The sequence below is a fragment of the Schistocerca serialis genome, chromosome 4 (genome assembly GCF_023864345.2).
Source record: "Schistocerca serialis cubense isolate TAMUIC-IGC-003099 chromosome 4, iqSchSeri2.2, whole genome shotgun sequence".
Taxonomy (NCBI): domain Eukaryota; kingdom Metazoa; phylum Arthropoda; class Insecta; order Orthoptera; family Acrididae; genus Schistocerca; species Schistocerca serialis.
In genome coordinates this window covers 5,824,701-5,841,086 of record NC_064641.1, presented here as the reverse complement: position 1 = coordinate 5,841,086, position 16,386 = coordinate 5,824,701, and the positions used below count along the sequence as shown (strand labels likewise).

Genomic DNA, 16,386 nt, shown 5'->3' with positions numbered 1-16,386 from the left:
CGCTGACCTAGCCGCTCCGACTCGAACTAGACAGATTTCTGTAGACACGGAGTTCACTACTGTGTTGCTGTATCTTCGTTAATAAAGATAAGTACCGACTTTTATTTAATCAGAGTGTTTGGGTTTTCATCTTTCTGTTCACTGTTCCAGCGGACCGGTCGGCCCGCTATTAAAAGTGTGGCGGTGACTTCGTAAGCCGTTTCTACAGCGAATTGCTTGTCGCTACGAATGCCGCCACAAAACTGGCGACGAGGGGTTCCGAACTTGTGTGCAGGGCTGGTTCAACTTGTTTCTGGTTATACTAATTATAGCGATAAAATTTTGGGGGCTGGTTTAATTTGTGTTCACTATGTCTGCCGAATTACAACAGTTGATCTTGTTACAGAGTCAGCAAATACAAAGTCTGGTGGAAGCAATCGCCAAACAAGCGGCTAATCCTCCAACACACAAGGAACAAGCTCAGGCAGCACCACCTTTCCGTGCTTTTGATGCATCGAGAGAAGAATGGCGAGAATATTTCGCGCAGTTGCAGGCGCACATGACAGTCTACAAAATCACGGGTACTGAGCGGCAGCTTTATTTAATTTCCACTGCAGGTGTGGAAGTCTATCGACTACTTTGTAAGTTGTTCCCGGAATCCAAGCCAGAAGCTTTAGACTATGACGTTGTTGTTAACAAGCTTGCTGAGTATTTCGAGTCGCGAGTTCATGTGGCAGCAGCCAGATTCAAGTTCTTCAGATTAAAGAAACTGCCACATCAATCTAATAAACAGTGGTTAACAGATTTACGGGGCCTCACCCGTCAGAGCCGATTTAATTGTGTGTGTGGAGCTTCCTACAGTGATGTCATGTTACGAGACGCTATTACTCAAAACATTGCAGATTCTCGTATTCGTGCTGCTATCTTAAAAGTGCCTGACCCATCATTAGAGACTGTGATGAACATCATTGAAGCCCAAGATACTTTTGACTATGCTGAGTGTGAGTTAGATCAGCCATGTATTTCTCAAATTGCCTGTGCTAAGCAAGTTATGTCACGCCCGCGGCCCCACCGGCAGAGTCAGACTGTGAACACTAGCCGGCCGCGTCATGTTAAACACATTCGTCAGCCGCGTGTGCAAAATGATAGAGTTAAGTCTTGCCCTAAGTGTGTTCTTGCTCATCCTCGTGAACGTTGCCCGTTGAGAAACGCGGTTTGTCACTTTTGTCAAAGGAAAGGACACATCCAGACTGTTTGTTTGCGTAAACGCAAGAACAATTCTAATGCTCCCCAGCCCATGGATATTCATGTTCTTCAAAGCCAGCCCGCCCAGAAGGTCGCGTTTAAAGACTCTTCCACGGTTCGTGTGGGTAATAAACTTGTTCGCAATAAGCCACCCACCCAGCCCTCTGCTATGCGACCCAAGCGTAATTCAAACGCTGTAAAAAGTAATGTACAGACTGCAAGTGAAGCGGGAGTTGTTGTTCCACCCGCCCAACCCACGAGTTGTCGTAAGCAGCGAACACGCACTAAACGCGCTGATTTTGTGTCTTCCGCCTCCACTGCACCGATCCAGAGACAGTGTAATAAACTATTTGTGAAGCTACGCATCCAGGATAAGACCTTCAATTTTCAATTAGACACTGGTGCGTCTGTGACTCTCATAAATAGTGCTACGTATGCGGCTATCGGCCGCCCTAAACTTTCAGCGGCAAAACATTCTTTGGCTACTTATAGTGGAGAACAAATTCCTGTGTTAGGAGTATGTAGCGTGCCAGCCACATTCCGTGGCAATACAAAAACAGTTTCATTCACAGTGCTCCGCGCTACAGACAGTGTAAACATTTTCGGATTAGACTGTTTTGACTTGTTTGGCCTGTCTATCCAAGACAATGTGTTGCAAATTAATTCTGTTGTTGTTCCTCAAGACAGCATCACCGAATTGTGTAAACAATACAGTGACATATTTAAAGACGAACTAGGTTGTGCTGCGAACTTTTCCGCTCATATTACGTTAAAAGATAATGCTCAGCCTCGATTTTTTCGTGCTCGTCCAGTCCCTCACGCCCTCCGGGCACCTGTAGCAGATGAACTTCGTCGTTGGCAAAACAACGGTGTTATTCAACCCGTTTCAGCGAGCCAGTGGGCTTCTCCCTTAGTTATTATAAAGAAACCATCTGGCAAGTTACGTTTGTGTGCTGATTTTAAGTCGACAGTTAATCCTCAGACTGTCATTGATTCTTTTCCTTTGCCTAGACCGGACGAGCTGATGGATAAGTTAGGGGAAGCTCGTTTCTTTTCCAAAATTGATCTCCGTGAAGCATATTACAATTGCCCCTCGACGAGCAATCACAACAGTATTTTGTCATAAACACGTCATTGGGGTTGTTCCGTTTTCTGCGTTTGCCTTTTGGTTGTGCGTCAGCTCCAGCTGTTTTTCAGCGTTTTTTGTCACAACTTCTGGCTAATGTGCCATCGTGTTGCAACTATTTAGACGATATTGTTGTGTCCGGTCGGACGCCTGCTGAACATTTCCGTAATTTGGAGTGTTTGTTTAAAGGGTTGTCTCAGGCAGGCCTACGTTGCAACATCGATAAATGTTCATTTTTCCTTACGGAGATGGAGTATCTGGGACATGTTATTAATGCTCAAGGCATTCATCCCTCCCAGTCACATTTAGCAGCTATTCGTGATTTGCCCGCCCCTCGCAATCTGCATGAATTGCAAGCAGTTCTTGGCAAATTGACATATTATATTAGGTTTATACCTAATGCATCACAGATTGCTGCACCGTTGCATCGTCTCCGCCGTAAGAATGTTCCGTTTGTGTGGTCAGCTGATTATCAATCAGCCTTTCAGCAGCTTAAAGAGGCTTTATTGAATGATCGTTGTCTGGTCCATTACGACCCTAACAAGCCTCTGGTGTTAGCTTGTGATGCCTCTTCTTTCGGCCTCGGTGCTGTGTTGTCTCACCGAGTCGGTAACACCGAACGTCCAATTGCGTTCGCATCTAAATTGCTAAACAAAGCTCAGTGTAATTATAGCCAATTGGACAAGGAAGCGTTGGCTATTGTGGTCGGTGTCACAAAATTCCATCACTACCTCTATGGTAGACCATTCTATTTAGTAACAGATCACAAGCCCCTGACGTCACTGTTTCATCCGTCTAAACCAGTTCCTCAGCGGACAGCTCAGAGACTACAACGTTGGGCTCTTTTGTTATCACAATACCAGTATGAGATACTGTATCGCCCTACAGCTCAGCATGCAAACGCTGACGCGCTTTCTAGATTGCCGATTGCTGCGGATGATGTCTTCGATTCCTCTGACGACTCTTGCCATCAGATTGACGCCGGTGAGCATCAATCCCTCCGGGATTTTCCGATTGATTATCGTCAGGTGGCACGTGAGACAGCTACGGATCCTCATCTGAGTTTACTATTACGTTTTGTTCAACGTGGTTGGCCGTCCAAGGCAAAGGACATATCGGATCCTGTGGTTCGTCGCTATTATCCGCAACGTCATCTGTTGTCTGTTTCGCACGGAGTTTTGCTGTTACGCACCGAGAATGACCAGCTTCGTGTAGTGGTTCCCCAAGTGCTCCAATCCAAGGTCCTGGACTTGTTGCATCAAGGTCATTGGGGAGTGGTCCGCACCAAGCAGCTTGCCCGCCGTCATTGTACATGGATCGGCATTGATAAGCAGATTACGCAGATGTCTACAGATTGTTCGACGTGTGCCGAACACCAAGCTGCTCCGCCTCAACGCTATTTTGAGTGGGCACGCCCTGCCGGTCCCTGGCAGCGAGTACATATTGATTTCGCTGGTCCATATTGGCATTCTCGTTGGCTCATCGTGATAGATGCATTTAGTAATTTTCCGTTTGTTGTGCCCATGCAGTCTACAACGTCTGCACAAACTATACAGGCGTTGACTTCAATTTTTTGTATTGAGGGTCTTCCAGAAGTTTTAGTGTCTGACAATGGTCCACAATTTACCTCTGCTGAATTTGAAAGTTTTTGTTCTGCCAATGGCATTCGCCATGTTCTTACTCCGCCGTTCCACCCTCAATCGAATGGTGCAGTGGAATGTTTTGTACGCACATTCAAGGATCATATGGACCGCCTTCGTGCTACGCACTCTCGTCAGCAGGCCCTCATCACGTTCCTGTCGTCGTACCGGACCACGCCACGCGACGGCCCTTCGCCTGCGGAGCTTCTCCACGGCCGTCGTCATCGCACCCTACTACGGTTGTTGCACCCCCCGGATCGACCCGCCGCTTCTGAGCATCGCATGCGTTTTCAGCGCAACAACGTCGTTTTTTTCCAAGTTTATCACGGTCGCCGTCGTTGGGAACGTGGTACCGTGATAAGTGTCCAGGGTCGCGGTTTTTATACTGTTCAAGGTGCTACTGGGGTGCACAGGAGGCATCAGAACCAGTTGCGCTGCGCTGGCCGCCCGGATTCTGCCGCTCGTTCTTTGTCCACAGATTTGGTCCGCGGCGGGTTCCAGCCGCGCCTTCCGACTTCACTGCCGCCCCCAGGGCAGCAGCAGCAGCCGTCGCCGCTACCACGCCGACAGCTCGTCCCGTTGATGCCTCCCGCGCAGCTTCATCCGGGAGCGCCCCAGGTGGTCGCTCCGGCGCCTGCGGTCCCTCTTCAGTCGCCACCCGCCTTCGGAGGTGATGGACGTCGACCCCTCAGCCGGGCCGCTTTCCCAAGCGGTGGCTGTGCAGCCTGTCCTGCAGCCGCTTTCCTTGGGCACCCCCAAGGAGTCTGACACCGCAGCGCCTTGTCCGGCGCCCACTCAGCAGCCGTCGACGCAGCGTCAGGAGACGCTGCCTCTCTTCGTGGGTCCCGACGCCCCGTCGCGTCCAGTACCAGAAGCTGCGCCCGTGGTCACAGGCGTGCACCCTGACTTCGGTTTTCAGTCGGTGTTTCCCGAGGCCCCGCGCAGCCAATACTGGGGTGCGGACCGGGGACTGCCACCGACAACAGTCTCCGCCCCGGTCTCTTCTGCTACGCCTGCGGCCAGACCCCTCCCCCACCGTCGACGCTCGCCACGTCATTACTCAACGACGGTGCGGCGATTTGGGGGGGGAGGAGTGTTATATCCTAGCCAGTAATGCCACCCAAGCCCGCTGCCAAAAGGTTGGCAGCATCAAAGTCCGGACGCCGTCCGCATAAGCAGCGCCAGCGATACAGGAAATCGCCGCAAGTCTGCGCGCGCCACCGCTGGCTTCTGGGTTCTTAAGCGCTGGAGTCGCGAGCGCTAGGACAGTTCTGTATTCGCCGCTCAGTTGTATACTCGCCACCGAATTGTGTACTTGCTAGTCAGTCGTGTGTTCATCGCAGCACAGTTGTTGTTTGTCGTCAGCCGACGCTGACCTAGCCGCTCCGACTCGAACTAGACAGATTTCTGTAGACACGGAGTTCACTACTGTGTTGCTGTATCTTCGTTAATAAAGATAAGTACCGACTTTTATTTAATCAGAGTGTTTGGGTTTTCATCTTTCTGTTCACTGTTCCAGCGGACCGGTCGGCCCGCTATTAAAAGTGTGGCGGTGACTTCGTAAGCCGTTTCTACAGCGAATTGCTTGTCGCTACGAACGCCGCCACAAAAATCTATTCATTCAATATTAATGTTAAGCTCTCTATGAGCTGGAGATACACCTCACAAACATCTGTCGCTTCAGTTTTAATGAAAACATTATTAACCATTCCTGTGGAGACTGCAGCACATACCTACATCTATACTGCAATTTATCTCAGAAACAGTGCAATGACAAGGCAGTAAAAACACATTTTAAGATAAATAAATGCTAACACAGATAAAAAGTTCAGGAGAAGTAAAAAAAAATTTTAAAAATGTCAAACTTTACAATGCTAATGCAAAAGTGACTTACTGCAAAAATGGAATGAAGTGGTGTTTCTCTTCATCACTTTCCATCTTTCCACAAAGGAAAAGGGTAATATCCATTGCAGCAACTCCCCAAGGCCTCCTCATACCTTCGGCATGTAGTTTCTTTGGTACTTGAGAGCTTCGACGATGATCGATATCCCTCACTTCCATCGCACCAATTCGAATGATATAGCAGACTAGATATACTTTTGATCTTGTCAGATCTCTACTACCCAGATCCTACAATCAGACACATTTAATTAGTCTCACTAACACACACACTTTCAAAATAACAATAGTTAATGGCTATTAAGATGACCTACAAATTCCCCCCTCCCCCCCCCCCCCCCCCCACAAGAGCAGCGAACATTCATCATCAACATGTAAGGTGTCAAAAATGATAGTGTATTCACTGTGTTCACAAGATAAATTATGTTACCACAATAGCATAAAAAAGAGTAGTATTCTTAATTTGCTCTCTTTTTAAAGGCATTTTGAAACAAACACACTGGCTCCCATTGTGGATTTGATCTCATATTTATTACAAATAAAGTTTAGAGAAGTCATGCGGATGCTAGCTTCTAAGGTCAGACCAAGTTTATAAAAAAAAATTCTGGGTGTGTCTTAATGTAAAATAATGTGTTATTTTTGTCACAAATGCAAGAAATCTCCATCAGAGAGATTACATATACTACAGATATTATGCCAGTGCCTCTCTATATACACCATTGCATAATGCAATCTCCAGTCAGCTCCAAACTGGGATGCTGTGGAAACTACAAAATGAGACTGAAGCTGATTTCAAGAGGAGAAGGGGGGGGGGGGGGGGGGGGAGAGGAAGCTGCAATGCTTTACTAATAGTTATATATAATTTAATATTGTTAACCAATACTTGTGTACCAGATCAAAGACACCATCATGCAATAAAACTACAGTCACACTTGAACTACAAAAAATAACTTTGTCAAAAACTCACTGGTCTGTCTATGTGTTTGTCTACCTGTAGAATCTGACTTGTATTTTCTAAGTGGTGGTCAGTCCTCACACAAATCATTATGTTCCATTCTAGAATATATGGAACAGTATGCCATGCTTGATACACTGGCAGCACTAGTTAAACATGGAAAGAGCCAATTTTAACACTCATCCTAATGGCTCATGATCTAGTAATAAGTTAAATTGGATTTCTGTCAGCATATTTGGGTGCTGGTATAGGTAGATCTCCTTTTTCATGATTTTTAACAAGTTAAGAGGAATATAGATCTGCAACAGTCTATATCTATAATTTTCCCTCTATTATTCCCATAATGATCCCGCAGCTTAAAATGTTTGAAAACTGGAAAATGGCAATCTTTTAAAAGCCATGCAGCACACAAGTCAAAATGGCTTCAGGTTGGATGCCTACACAATCTATGGCGTTCACGTTTTCCTAATTCCATAACATCTCACACAAAAGCAAGGAAATGGCTAATTCTATTGCTCAATACCAACTCTGTTTGTGTTCCGTAATGCAAGACTTTTCAAGAAATTTGGGATTAGCTACATAAAATTTACAATGTTTACTCAACTGATAAGATTATTCTGCTTAAACACAAGTTTTGTGATATTGTGTGGGAAGCAGCTGGTGGTATACAGCACCATTTACCAAATTCAATTAAGTACAAACTCCACTTTCACTGTTAGAAAAGCCGACTGATGTTGGTGACCTTTGTGCATAATTTTTGCAAACTTTGAGCAAAGAGATAGATTGCATTTGTATTACATGGAATGATATACCTACTGAAGAAGAGACATGGAATAGGTTATAAACATTGTTTAAATTATAAACTGAGAACAACACATTCTGATGAAGAAAGTGGAGCTACAGCAATGATGTTGAAAATGAAGATCAACAAACAGTGACAAAGGTGTAAACAAACTTCATCTGCATCAGATGCTTTAAAAACGTTTCATTATAAAAGGAATGAAGACAGAAGACACTTTTTATGTGGTAAAGTAGGTCACTTATCAAAACAATGTACAAAAAGGGGCCATCGGCCAAATAAAAATATATGCACAGACAACAGAGAAGACTGCTATATTGTTAACCAGTGTAACACAGTGTAAAATTTAAGATTCTTCAAAAACAAATAAAGAACTTTTATTAGCAAGAAGCAACATCTTTTCTGTAGATCCACTGGGCTGCGATAAGTGTTACTTTGACAGTGGTGCAATACATCACATAACACATCAACATGACTGGTACACTACGCATGAACCACTTGAAACTCTAAAGCAGATGGATAGTGCCAAGAATGGTGTGCAAAATTAAAGCATTTGGTACCGGTCGAGTTGTCGTATAGATATTCAATGGACAGAACAATATTTTGAAGATATTCGTTTTTGTCCTGATGGATCCTGTAATTTATTTTTGGATGGCATGAAAAAATGGGTATCTAATTTAACATTCTGTGTGCCAGTTTTTAAATGGTCTTGGTATAGAGACAAAGACTGATAGTAGCTTTTCTGAAGGGTGTGTCTGTGCTAAATATCATTGGCCGGCATGTGGTGAAAAAGTGCAGAAACCCACTAAAGCTGGAGAATTACTTTATGCAGATTTTTGTTGAACAATGGAAGAAAATTATTAGCAGTTCCATTAATACTTTGTTGTTTTTAAGGGCGGTTTTTCCAATTTTAGAATTTTGCAACACAAACATGAAATTAAAGAAAAATTACCACTGTTCATTGAAATTCAAGTTGATGTTACCATGAAAGATTTATGTGCAGACAATGGCAAGGAGTTCCACAGAAAGATAAACATAAGTTTGTGGACTAAACTGGGATGACACATTTGATTACTCCACCATATCCTCCTCAGCAGAACGGAGTTTCTGAGTGGGAAAATAGAATCCTTTACGAGATGACATGTTCTTGGTGTTGCTCATGTGTGGTGATGCTGTTCTGGCTGCAACACACACTTTGAATTGAACTGGTCCCGAGAAGATGAAAGGTGAAATGTCAACTGAAATATTTTTGAGGAAATGTCATTTTGATAATTTTGTGATGTTTGGAATGGAATGCTACTCTTGGATTCCTAAATAAAAATGGAACAAGTTTAATGCTACATCTTTGAAAGGATATGTGGTGGTAGTTATGATTGTGGATCCCATCATTTACATTCATGAAAAAAAAGGCGCATGCATGTATGCAGAGGTTTAAAATTCAACTGCACACAATTACAAAAACCAGCTACTCAAGAGAATAAAAGAGCTGTTGATATATCAAATGTAGATGAAAATCGAAGCACAAATCACAACAATATTTTGCTGAAAAATCAACTTACTGTAAATAGTACACGTAGATTATAAAGCTGATCTATATCTTTGGCAAGTCCTTCTTTGCTCCACCGCACTACGTAGTTCTCCGTGATTGCTTTGTTTGTATTCGCATCATACAGATTCATCAGTAACTCAGCATCTTCTGTCATTTTGCAAACAAAATTTCGAACTGATACAAACACAATGTGTGAATAATGAGTAACGACCTTTTGAGGTTTTTCACTTTCCATAGACTGAAAAGAAAAAGAAAAACATGAAATTAGTAAAGTACCACAAGCATATGAAATAAAAATATAATTTTCATCTGAAAAAGGGAAACTCCTCGAAAGATGTAGACTGAATGTGACAAACATGTATAAATAAATCAAATTTAAGTATGAAGTAGAAGGCACATTGAAAAATAGCAGCTGCCACTGTTGTTCCAGCTTTCTATTATGATCAGTGTAATTCTGTTGCTGTGACTGGTCAAATAATTTAGTGTCGTGTGGCTGGAATGTTGTCAGTCTCTTAAATGGTTACCAATGTGACAAACATTTGGCATGCAAAAACTGTGCTTTGATGATACAGGTCATACTCGCTAACAACCTCCCCCCCCCCTCCCCCACCCCCCTCCCCCACCCCCCACCCCCCCGCCCCTCCCCCACATAAATTCTTCTCAGTATACCTGATCTCAATGCTATTTGACACACCTGGAACACTATCAATTGAGAACTGTGAACTTAGACCCAGTTTCATCACTCCCCATGCATTATATACTCCATAGTAGCTATATTACACAAAAGCTTTGGTAATGTCATGCAAGAATATAATGAATGCAATGAATGGAGACCCTGTCAACCTTCAGAAATAATAGGATCATTAAACTGTTTTTGAAGCAAAAAATTTAATTAAGAGTTTGTCCTAAACTTAAAGACACATCCACATTCGCTGTGGCATTCAAACCATCAGTGTTCTCCGAATATGTTAAGATTGGGTTTATCCCCTTTTAATTCTCCACTTGGAGGAAACGTGGTCAAATAATGCTTGATCCAAGATGTCTCTGTCAGCCTCTGAGACAAGCAGCTTGGGGCAATGTACTGCCTAGCACATAAACAAGACAGGAAGATAAGGGTCCCCGAAACACATACCACAACCCGAGGCCACAAAAATGTTTCAATTTATGCAAACTCTGACCTTTACTGCATCCTTATTGATAAAGAAAGTGATTGAAGAAAGGACAGATGTCACTGGCTGACAATGTGTGATCTGGGACATCACACTGCTTTACCGATACCAGTGACCAGCATGTGGATGGCCCCACTAATGAAGCAGCCTTGCCCAAGGGTAGGCTTGAGCATTGGAATTGCAATTAAAATGCATTCCTCTCCATACACTTGTGCCAATCTTCAATGAATTTCCATTCCCCACACTCTTTCCGCTCTCTGGAAATGCACTATACCACTTTGCTCTTTTGATTCAAAACTTCGAATTCTCTGTTTTCAACACTAATGAGTGCAGTAGATGGCCAGCGTGTGCATGTGCTTGCTCTGTCACCACATGTGTATGCTCTCATGTCCCCTAGCAGCCAGTCTGGGGACTCAGCACTTTTATAGAGCCCACACCTTCTTCCTTAGGCAATGGCATTACAATCCCTTCAGCGGTTTTCATTTTACAGCCTCCAGCTCATTTCTTTTGGAGTGCCCTTTTATTCAAGTTATGCCATCGTGGATACTTAACTATTTTTTCTGATCACACCTAAGATTTCCTTTTCATAAAATTCCTATATTTGGTTTCCAACTACAGTTACAAAAAATAGTCACCCATAACAACAACTCAAAAGTGTACAATGCCTCTTATCATATGGGCAGGTTGACTGTCAAGTGGTGTATGTCAAAAATCAACTTTGCTCTGGAGAAAGTTGGAAGTTTGCAGTTCATAATTACATCTATAAACTTTTTTGAGTAAATTAGGACACGGCAATAAATTGTAACTGTAAACTTTCTCTCACAATGTATAAATCTGTTGTTGAAAGGTTTAAACCACCTCAAATGTAACATACACACACACACACACACACACACACACACACACACACACACACACACACACACACACACACAATTATGCAAATGCAACTCTCAGACACCTGGCTGTTATCTCTGTCCACCAAGGTCAGACTGCGAACAACTGCATCTGATGGGAGGAGCAATCTGGATAGTGGAGGTAAGGAGGAGGCTGGGAAGGGGAGGGATAGCATGGTAGGGGTGGGGGAGGGTAAAGTGCTGCTTGTGCGAGCATAAGGTCTAAGAGATCTGTTTTTGCATGAGGTTGGGAGTGTAATTACGGTCTGGAACGCCTCAGTGACACCCTTGGTATATTTTGGGAGGGATAACTCTTCGCTACAGATGCAACAGCCATGGGTGGCTAGGTTATATGGTAGGGAATGAGTGGCAACTGTTGAAGTGGAGGTATTGGTGGTGGTTGGTGAGTTTCATATGGTCGAAGGTGCTGATGTAGCCGTCTTTGAGGCGGAGGTCAACATCAAAGAGGGCAGCTTGTTAGACTGAGGAGGAGCAGGTTAATCAAAAGGTGGAGGTCAGGAGGTTGATGGAGTCAGGTGAAAGGTTTTGCAGAGGGCCTAAGGTTCTGAGGATTCCTTGAAGCTCCGCCTGGACATCAGGAATGGGATTACCTTGGCAAACTTTGTATGTGGTGTTGTCTGAAAGCTGACGCAGTCCCTCAGCCTTTGGTTCCATCAGATTCATGTGGTCCTACTCCAAATCCCACGCCACTTTCCTTGACGTTGACCTCCATCTGTCCAATGACCAGCTTCACACGTCCGTCCACATCAAACCCACCAACAAGCAACATTACCTCCATTACGACAGCTGCCACCCATTCCACATCAAATGGTCCCTTCCCTACAGCCTAGGTCTTCGTGGCAAACGAATCTGCTCCAGTCCGGAATCCCTGAACCATTACACCAACAACCTGACAACAGCTTTCGCATCCCGCAACTACCCTCCCGACCTGGTACAGAAGCAAATAACCAGAGCCACTTCCTCATCCCCTCAAACCCAGAACCTCCCACAGAAGAACCACAAAAGTGCCCCACTTGTGACAGGATACTTTCCGGGACTGGGCCAGACTCTGAATGTGGCTCTCCAGCAGGGATACGACTTCCTCAAATCCTACCCTGAAATGAGATCCATCCTTCATGAAATCCTCCCCACTCCACCAAGAGTGTCTTTCCGCCGTCCACCTAACCTTCGTAACCTGTTAGTTCATCCCTATGAAATCCCCAAACCACCTACCCTACCCTCTGGCTCCTACCCTTGTAACCGCCCCCGGTGTAAAACCTGTCCCATGCACCCTCCCACCACCACCTACTCCAGTCCTGTAACCCGGAAGGTGTACACGATCAAAGGCAGAGCCACGTGTGAAAGCACCCATGTGATTTACCAACTGACCTGCCTACACTGTGACGCATTCTATGTGGGAATGACCAGCAACAAACTGTCCATTTGCATGAATGGACACAGGCAGACAGTGTTTGTTGGAAATGAGGATCACCCTGTGTCTAAACATGCCTTGGTGCACGGCCAGCACATCTTGGCACAGTGTTACACCGTCCGGGTTATCTGGATACTTCCCACTAACACCAACCTATCCGAACTCCGGAGATGGGAACTTGCCCTTCAGTATATCCTCTCTTCTCATCATCCGCCAGGCCTCAATCTCCGCTAATTTCCAGTTGCCGCCACTCATACCTCACCTGTCTTTCAACAACTTCTTTGCCTCTACACTTCTGCCTCGACTGACATCTCTGCCCAAACTCTTTGTCTTTAAATATATCTGCTTGTGGCTGTATGTGTGGATGGATATGTGCGTGTGTGCGAGTGTATACCTGTAATTTTTTCCCCCCAAAGGTAAGTCTTTCCGCTCCCGGGATTGGAATGACTCCTTACCCTCTCCCTTAAAACCCACTTCCTTTCGTCTTCCCCTCTCCTTCCCTCTTTCCTGATGAGGCAACAGTTTGTTGCGAAAGCTTGAATTTTGTGTGTATGTTTGTGTTTGTTTGTATGTCTATCGACCTGCCAGCGCTTTCGTTCGGTAAGTCACCTCATCTTTGTTTTTATATATATATATGATGTGACTTAGCAAACGAAAGTGCTGGCAGGTCGATAGACACACAAACAAACACAAACATACATACGAAATTCTAGCTTTCACAACCAATGATTGCTTCATCATGAAAGAGGGAAGGAGAGGGAATGACGAAAGGAAGTGGGTTTTAAGGGAGAGGGTAAGGAGTCATTCCAATCCGGGGAGCGGAAAGACTTACCTTAAGGGGAAAAAAGAACAGGTATACACTCGCACACACGCACATATCCATCCACACACACACACACACACACACACACACACACACACACACACACACACACACACACACATATATCCACCCGCACATACACAGACACAAGCAGACATTTGTAAAGGCAAAGAGTTTGGGCAGAGACATCAGTCGAGGCGGAAGTACAGAGGCACAGATGTTGTTGAAAGACAGGTGAGGTATGAGCGGCGGCAATACATGTGGAATGTTTCCCTGTATTATATTCATAATCTTACGTTATTCTATCCCTAACACATTAAGAATAAGCTTGTGCTTCATTCTAAGCTTCATTTTCTCGAAGACATCTGGGGGTCCACCTTCGTGGGTTGTATTTTGAGTAGTGGTGGTTGTGGTGGTGGTGGTGGTGGTGGTGGTGGTGGTGGTGGTGGTACCTCTGTCACTACTATCCTTCTCCTCTATTCTGCATTTTTTCTTTCTTCCACTCCTTTTAGACATTTGACCCTAGGCACCCACATCTCAACCATTCTCTACACATCCTTACGATTTTAATATTTTTTTCCATCAACCCTCTCTTGTAGTGATTCCTCCTATGTTGTCCTCCCAACACTGATTTTCCAGTTTTCCCATTTTTATTACATCTGTTGAACTTTTTGCAAACTTCATTTCCATGGTTAGCAATTTAATTTTTTTACCTTTCCTTCATGATTAAGTTTCCTGCAGTATACAATAAAACTGGTGTCTAACATGTTTGTTATTGCACCTTGTTACTTTTTTGGAAGACTTCGTCATTACATGTCATTCATTGTCTAAAGAAACAGATAAGCTTGCAAAGCTATTTACAAATCCTACGTGGTCTTACACCCATTTAGAAGTCTCTGTTATGTGCTCCTATGTGGCTTTCTCCTAAAAACAATGAAAGTGCTAGAGGCTAACTGCAATACCTGTCTTACTTATGAAGGTCTATAAAGTGGCATAAAGTCAATTTTAATTTATTTTTTTTACTTGGGCTATTTAAGTCTACTAATCAATACATCAGATTCTGTGTAGCATCACAAGTAGTGACAATCTTATTCTTTACTTATTTCCTACTCTGTGTTAAACTGTCCAACCTCTGTAATAAAGCTTGTAGAATATATATTTTTAGTGCATCATAATCTTTGTTATGATTAATATCTTTCCAATACTTCTTAAATGTAAATACAAACATATTTATCACTCATCAGAATACTTACTGCTTTCTTAATACGTTCTGTAGCCATCTCATGTTGCCTGTATAACTGAATGGTAGATGTTATGTCTGGACTCAAAATGTTACCATTCTTATCCCGCACAACCATATCTAAATCCAGCATTCTGCACAGAGAGACATGTTTAATGAAAGTAAAAAATTAGTGATTTAATTTTATTTGACTTATTTTTGACGCCTCAAAATAAATAAACCATTCTGTAATTATTTACACTGTGATTGAAAAATTTTGGGAATAGTCACAAAGGGAATTTCAACTTTAAGTTAGGAGGCATTAACAATTAAAAATAAAAGAATAAAGTTCTTACTTGTTCCCCATATCTATTTTGGAAGTAACTTGCTGTTTAAGTTCTTTAAGTTCATCAACAGGCAGAGTTCCTGACAAAATCTTGCTGCGGTACTGCAAAAGCTCAAGTATCTGATGTTCCACAGCTTTGAAGTTTTTGCTGTGTGTCTGGAAATATTAGTTACACATTCATTAAATTTTGCTATTGTGACATATGACTAAGTTTAAGGTACTGTGAACCTTAATGTAACAACTTTGTTCTCATTTTTATTGAATTTTATCAATACAGAATTATGCATTCTTAACTTTCTTTTAAAGTAACTTATGTAAAACTTCTACTATCATATTATAATCATTACTACTGACTAATTGAAATACATGATCTTCATCTGCCAAAATTAGGAAAGATTCGCACAACAGATAATCTGCTCTTGAATCAAAGCAGCATTGCTCTCATGTTCCATAATTAACAAGGAAGGAGAAACGTTAAAAGTATAACATCATGTCACTGTGGGTGGAGCACTGGCTTAGACTGGACAATACTAAGACAAAAAATTGATCCTGGCTTCACTGACAATTCCCAGAAGTGATTTAGGGAGAGAGAGAGAGGAAAAAAAAAAAAAAAAAAAAAAAAAATCCACACACAGAACAGATGAACGGAGATTTGAATACCTCTTCTCCATCATGCATGGAACACTGATGCCTCAGCTACTTGGTGGGTTGCATGAGCATTGTCCATAAATTAAGATCTCCAATGCTTTTTCAGGTAGTAAACATCATTTTGTTGCAAAATCAATTACCTATTCCGAAAGCTTGGACCTTTAGTTATTTTTCAACATAGTCCCCATCACAACTGAAGCATTTTTTGGAGACGCTCAGAAAGCTTTTTCATATCTGTGTCACACCACTCTCCTGTCGACTCGTGCAGGAAGGGGCCTTCAGCCCTTCACCACTTGAGAATTTAATTCCCCCCTCCCAAGTGTTGTCTCAAGCTGGGGAACAAATAGTAGCCACCGGGAGCCAAATCAGGGATGTATGAAGGATAGTCAATGATTTCCCACCCAAATTTGGTGATGAGATCTGTCATGGTGCTGGCGACATGAGGGTGGGCCTCGTCACGGTACAAACGAACTCCCTTTGTCAGCCGACTCCTCCTTTTGTTCTGTATAGCCTGGCAGAGCTCCACTGATGTTTCGTGGTGCCTTATCACACTGGTTGTTGTACCTCTTTCCAGGCAGTCGACCAGCAGAGCGCCTTTCCTATCACAGAATACTGGCGTCATCACCTTCCCTGCTGGCGGCATTTGCTTGAATTTCTTGAA

At 43.4% G+C, this 16,386-nt stretch overlaps 1 protein-coding gene across 1 annotated transcript in view; it reads right to left on the bottom strand.

Moving 5' to 3' along the window:
- LOC126473544 (dedicator of cytokinesis protein 1) overlaps nt 1-16,386 on the bottom strand; it is a 420,590-nt gene that overhangs the window by 339,934 nt on the left and 64,270 nt on the right. Inside the window, exons 4-7 of the mRNA XM_050100670.1 lie at nt 15,088-15,233; nt 14,766-14,886; nt 9,203-9,430; nt 5,885-6,120 (exon numbers count right to left, since the gene is read on the bottom strand). Of these exons, the coding sequence (XP_049956627.1) occupies nt 5,885-6,120; nt 9,203-9,430; nt 14,766-14,886; nt 15,088-15,233 (731 nt within the window). The remainder of the gene's footprint in view (nt 1-5,884; nt 6,121-9,202; nt 9,431-14,765; nt 14,887-15,087; nt 15,234-16,386) is intronic.